Raw genomic sequence first — 6,021 nt, 5'->3', positions numbered from 1 at the left:
GTGTTTGTCATGATATTGAGCCATCTTCATATGAAGAGACAACACTTAGTCCTGCATGGCAGGCAGCCATGACGCAAGAATTCGAAGCTCTTCATGCCAATCATACTTGGGATCTAGTTCCCCTACCTGCTGAAAAACAAGCTATAGGTTGTAAATAGGTTTATAAGGTTAAGCATAAGGCAGATGGAACTATTGGAAGATTTAAGGCTAGAGTAATACTAAAAGGCTATACCCAACAAGCAGGGATTGATTACACGGAAATATTTTTATTGTCAAAATGACAACAGTTAGAGCCTTAATTACTGTAGCAGTGAAGAAAGGCTGGGATATTTTCCAACTTGATGTGAACAATGCTTTCCTCCATGGTGATTTGTATGAGGAGGTGTATATGGAGGTGCCACCAGATCTCTTGATTGATCATTCCAATTCACACAAGATGGTTTGCAAACTGAACAAATCCCTTATGGATTGAAGCAAGCCAGCAGGCAGTGGTATGCCAAACTAACTGAGGCTCTATCATCCATGAGATATCATCATTCTGAGAATGACTATTTACTATTCTCCAAAAAGACTTCATCCTCCACCATCTTTGTGGCAGTGTATGTTGATGATGTGATAGTCACTGGCACTGATTCAGCAGAGATAGCTAACCTGAAGGCTTTTCTTGACAAACAATTCAGAATCAAAGACTTAGGCAAGCTTCACTACTTCTTGGGCTTAGAAGTCCTTTACAAATCAGATGGAGTTCTTGTCTCTCAAAGAAAATTTGCTTTAGACCTGCTCAAGGAATATGACTGCTTTGCATACAACAATTTGTCTTCTCCACTTGATCCTTCACTAAAACTAAAGGCCAATGAAGGAACCTTGTTGCCAGATACTACTTATTATAGAAAACTAATAGGAAAGATGAACTTTCTAACTAACACAAGACTTGACATAACATATAGTGTGCAACTTCTCAGTCAGTTTATGCAAGCACCTAGAGACACACACTTGACTGCAGCTTTCCACCTCTTCAGATATCTTATGAAGGATCCCACACTAGGAATATTTTTCTCCAACAGTGCTGACTGCTCAATATACGCTTATTGTGACTCTGATTGGGCATCATGCCCTGATTCCAGAAGATCTATTACTGGATATATTGTGCTAGTAGGAGACAGTCCTATTAGCTGGAAGTCCAAGAAACAGGAGACCAATCTCCTTATCATCAGTTGAAGCTGAATATAGGTCTCTCAGAAAAGTTGTTGGAGAACTGGTGTGGCTGAACAGGTTATTTGAGGAGCTCATTATCCCACAATGCAGTCCTTTTACTGTCTTCTGTGACAGCCAGTCAGCTATTCACATTGCTCACAACCCTGTGTTCCATGAAAGGACCAAACACATTGAGGTGGATTGCCATTTTGTCAGAACCAAGCTCCAGGAAGGTCTCATTTCTCTTCATCATGTAGCCACCAATGACTAGTTGGCAACATCCTCACTAAAGCTCTTACAGGTGTTACACATGTTATTGTACTTGGCAAGTTGGCTGTGAGATCCTCCCATCCAACTTGGGGGGGGGGGGGGGGGTATTAAGAATAGGCACTTAATTTAATGTGTTTCATGTACTTGTATTATATACAAGGTAGGTAGAGTTGATAGTTAGCATAATAGTTAATTACACAGTTAAAATAGTTAGCTGAGTTGGAGTAGTTAGCTATCCCACGTGTGTGCACATGTACATATATACTCTTTTACAGTGATAATAAGAAAAACAGATTTTTCATTTCCATCTTCTACCTTTACTCTCTCTGTTTCTCAGAAGTCTCTAGAACCTCCATTGGAGGTCCTGCATGAGCTTGGTTTTCTCAGTCCCAAGCTAATCTCGATACAATCGACGACTTCATTCCATCCATTGATATTTATAAAGATGAGATGGAGACCATAAAGAAGGGACTCGGGGATAAATGTACTTGATGGATTGACGGGGTTGACAACATGACAAGCTTCAGGGTGGGTACAGTTTTCTTTAAGAGTACTCTCCATTCAGTCTGAGGCCTATATGCATTACCGGTTATGGTGTTTGGCAACCCAACAGAGCCGCCCAAGTATTGTGGTGGTCTATTAGAATCACCAGGTATGGTGTTTGGCAAGCCCTTAGAGCTTTCCATGTATGGTGCAGGCCTATAAGCATTACCAGTTATGGTGATTGGCAACCCTACAGAGCCTTCCAAGTATGGGGGTGGCATATTAGAATCACCAGGTATGGTGTTTGGCAACCCCGCAGAGCCTTCACCAGGTATGGTGTTTGGCAACCCTGCAGAGCTTTCCATGTATAGTCCAGGCCTATAAGTATCACCAGCTATGATGTTTGGCCCTTCCAAGTAGGGTGATGGCCTATAAGCATATCTGTGGGAGGGCAGTCTGTCATACACAGTTGCATCACCACGCGATCCATATAACTGACCAGCATGACTTTCTAACTGCTCGGGTGGACTATCAACTCAACTCCCTCCAAGACTTCCAGCATATGAGCCTCCTAGCGGAACATCCATGCCTGCATGAATACCATCAGCACTTGCTAATATACCTGCTCCAGGTCCACCCATGGCCACACCTGAGCTAATAACATTTTCACGTAGTGAGCTTGCAACAGGTCCATGCAATTCCAAAGGGGACATAGAATAACCATAATTGTGGCCAGCAGTTCCACCACCTTCTAACAAGGTGTTGTTGCTATTGACATGATTAACAACTCTTTGATGTTGTGGCGGCCATGGATTGGAAAATGTGAGCGTTTCACTTCTTTGTTGCTCAACCACTCAGTTTCATCAATTTTTCTCTTATGCAATTCAGCAAATTGTTGTGCTATCTTCTGTTCAGCTACTGCTTATGCTTATCGAATTCAGCAATTTCTCTCTCCAAGCTCATTATTTTCATATTGATTTGCCACCGAGGAAGAAGTTTTGAAGGATCAATCTTGTGAGAATCCAAACATTTGATGACTGAATTCAAATTAGATAAATACTTCCTTTTTACTCCAATATTAGCATCAAGTGAACCTTGTGATCGTTTCATTTCGTCAAATGAATCTTTAGACTCTCTTAAAAATGATGTCAAAAGTTTCTCAGGATTAAATTTGTCCTGAATTCCAACACTATAGACAATATGAACAGCGTCAACAACTCTCTTGTTCTTCACCATTTCCTCTATTATATCCGGAAACTTTGCCATGAGAACATGTGAATTCCTAAGGGCAACAGAAATCAACTTGAGGTTACTTACCTGAAGTAAATTTATGATATTCGCATTTGTAAATCTATGTGGAACCCCGTAACCACCAATAAGCAACAGCAAACCACGGGCATCAATTTCCTAAGCCTGAAGTACACCTCCTTCAGAATTCAACCTCTTCAACCAGGCTAAAGCTGCTTGCTCTGCCTCTTCCTTCACCCATTTATCAATCCCCAATCCCATTCCCATCAGCAACTCCAAAAGCAATACTTTAGCCATGCTTCCCCGGATCAAAGGTAAGTCATTAATATACCCCTTGCTCCCTTGAATATAAAACTTACCGATAGATTCCAATACAAGCCTCGCAGGTTTGGGCGAACGTTTTAGTGCCTTAGGGACTTGTGCACGCAATCCGTGAATGTCTGAGAGATGTGTTAGCATGTACTTCCGCAGACCATGACTGTTCATAGTTTCGCAAAAACTTTCCAGGTCTGAACGAGACGATTTCACCTCTGAACGAGGAGATTTCACCTCCTCTTCTTCTTCCTCCTCTTCCTCTTCCTCTTCCTCGTCTTCTTCTTCTTCTCCTTCTTCTTCAGAGGAGTCAGATTCCGATGCAGCTGCTGTCGCTGATGATGGAGCGAGTAAAGGAGTGGTTTTAGTTGTCTGAGGAGGTAGCAGCACGGAATCGATTGAGGTTCGAATCGAATCAATGTGTCGTTGTAGCTCACTGAAGCAATGTTGGAAAGCGGAGAGGGAGTCGGAGATATTGCGAAGATTGGCGATGATCGATTCCGATTGTTGCAATCTTCCGATTGTTTCTGCTGCGACACCAATTTGTTGTCGAATGGTGGCTGCGACACTGGCGTCGCTGCGCCGGAATCCGCCGGTTAATCCATCGTATTATTCATCATATTCACATTTTTTCCTAATAATGGAATCGTAACTCAACATGTCACACAGTCACAGTATGACTTAACAGTCATTTTTCCTTTGCAAACCCAAAATTGGATAATCTAGCGTTTGGGCTCCCATCATACGGTGGACCTCGTGAAATTCAAAAATAGGCATATTTATAAGAATAATTAAAAAATGACCTTAATTTTAAAAGTAATAGAAATTTAGTCACTTTTTATATAAACATAAATCTAAATAAAAATACTGTTCAAAATCCAAAAAATATTCCAGCATAATTTATTGGAGTTCGAATTTTTTATATGTGAGCTTCGAGTATAATATACTGGAGTTTTAGCATAATATACTGGAGTTCCAAATAATATACGGGAGTTCCAGTATAATATACTGGTCGAGTATAATATGTAGGAAGTTCGTACATAGGTGCTCCAATCTCCAGTATATTATGCTGGAACTTTCTGTGTATTAGAGTTTCAGCATAATATGCTGGAAGTTCATGCACATGTGCACCAATCTCGAGTATATTATGTTGAAACTTTTCGTGTTACAACAAAATAGTGGCTATTTTTTAATGAATTTGCAAACGCTGGTTATTTTTCAAGGGTGAATGACTCGAGTACCCACAAAAACAAAACTATTTACCCTTCACTACCCACTTACTTTTCTACACATCAAACTAATTATATTTCCTACCCGTGGTAGCTTTTGTGGGTAATTTCCTCTTTTTCCTCCTTTTTTTTTATTTCTCTGCTTCTTTTCTTTTTTCTTTCTTTCTTTTCTCCTTTTTCATATTTTTTCTTTTTTTCCCTTTTCTGTTCATTTATTTTTTGCCCAGACCCCACTAGTAGGATTTTACTGGTCGTCGTTGTTGTTGTTGTTATTTTTGTCCGGATCATATTATTATAACTATTATTACCATAATTTAATTTCACTCAATTTTGGCTCCTTCTTTATTTTTTGTATTTTTCTTTTTGTTCCTTTTGTTTATTTCCTTTATTTGTTGTTCCTTTTCTAATTTCTTTTAACTCATTCTTTTTTTTTTCATTTCTCTTCATAATCTAATTTTATTTATTTTTACTTTATTTCTCTTTTTTATTATTCTTCTTTTTTTATATAATAAGAAAAGATAACTTATATAGTAAATATTTGTTCTCCTTTTTTTAATACAACTATAATATACATTTTTTTGTTTAATTATTATAATAACTTATACATTATAACTATTTTCTTTTCTCTTTTATGATTTTATTTTTTATTTTATTTATTATTATTTCAAATCAATTTTTATTTTCTTTTTTACATAATCTAATTCTGCACACATCTTTTGCTCCTTTATTTTTGTTATTTTTATTTATTTGTATTTTTTATACATCAATTATTAGAAAATAACTTACTATAGCATATAGTATATCAAAAATAATAGATTATTAGCAGTTGAAGTATATTATTGCAGTATACTATGACATTCATATGCTATATATCATATACTAACATGGTATATGATATTGAGAACCTTGTTAGAAAATTGAAAAAGGGCTCATTGATTTTTTTTAATTTAAAATAATACCACATTCAACTATATTGTTACATTATACCATATATTAATAATATATTATTGCAATAAATTATACACTATTGAATTAAATATTATATACCAAAATGGTATATAGTACGTTACATTTACAAATTGATCTTCTATGCTAGCTCAACTCAATAACAACCTAAATTTAAAAAATTCGTTCTAGAATTTTCACCAAATTGACTCAAACCTTAGCCACAACCTCCAATCAAATATTTCAAACCAAATATTTTTTTTTAAGAAATATATTGAAAAAACATGAGAACTCTGTTGAAAAGTTGATAAGGAAATCAATAAAATTTTCAGAAAAATCT

The 6,021-nt window shown here is 37.0% G+C and overlaps 2 protein-coding genes across 2 annotated transcripts; one reads left to right on the top strand and one right to left on the bottom strand.

Annotated features, from left to right (window-relative positions):
- The first annotated feature begins 277 nt into the window (after nucleotides 1–277).
- Nucleotides 278–1,218, top strand: LOC109214919 (uncharacterized mitochondrial protein AtMg00810-like). Its single transcript, XM_019378888.1, has 2 exons — nucleotides 278–439; nucleotides 571–1,218. Exons 1-2 carry the CDS (start codon nucleotides 278–280, stop codon nucleotides 1,216–1,218), a joined length of 810 nt encoding a protein of 269 aa, XP_019234433.1.
- A 1,265-nt stretch (nucleotides 1,219–2,483) lies between these two features.
- Nucleotides 2,484–3,492, bottom strand: LOC109214918 (protein FRIGIDA-like). Its single transcript, XM_019378887.1, has 3 exons — nucleotides 3,370–3,492; nucleotides 2,867–3,264; nucleotides 2,484–2,784 (listed from the first exon to the last, which is right to left on the bottom strand). The coding sequence occupies exons 1-3, from the start codon at nucleotides 3,490–3,492 to the stop codon at nucleotides 2,484–2,486; spliced, it is 822 nt and encodes a 273-aa protein (XP_019234432.1).
- Between the last annotated feature and the right edge of the window lie 2,529 nt (nucleotides 3,493–6,021).

Source organism: Nicotiana attenuata, unplaced genomic scaffold, assembly GCF_001879085.1.
Source record: "Nicotiana attenuata strain UT unplaced genomic scaffold, NIATTr2, whole genome shotgun sequence".
In the NCBI taxonomy this organism is placed as follows: Eukaryota; Viridiplantae; Streptophyta; class Magnoliopsida; order Solanales; family Solanaceae; genus Nicotiana; species Nicotiana attenuata.
This window is presented reverse-complemented; position numbering and strand designations above follow the sequence as displayed.

Bases quoted from the DNA above. Each gene is read 5' to 3' on its own strand.
- LOC109214919 (XM_019378888.1), top strand. From the start codon at position 278: ATGACAACAGTTAGAGCCTTAATTACTGTAGCAGTGAAGAAAGGCTGG. The intron at 440-570 runs GTTTGCAAACTG...TTCTCCAAAAAG, and splicing joins ATTCCAATTCACACAAGATG to ACTTCATCCTCCACCATCTT.
- LOC109214918 (XM_019378887.1), bottom strand. From the start codon at position 3,492: ATGGCTAAAGTATTGCTTTTGGAGTTGCTGATGGGAATGGGATTGGGG. The intron at 3,265-3,369 runs GTACTTCAGGCT...AATTTACTTCAG, and splicing joins GGTTGAATTCTGAAGGAGGT to GTAAGTAACCTCAAGTTGAT. The intron at 2,785-2,866 runs GTAGCTGAACAG...TGAGCAACAAAG, and splicing joins GAATTCGATAAGCATAAGCA to AAGTGAAACGCTCACATTTT.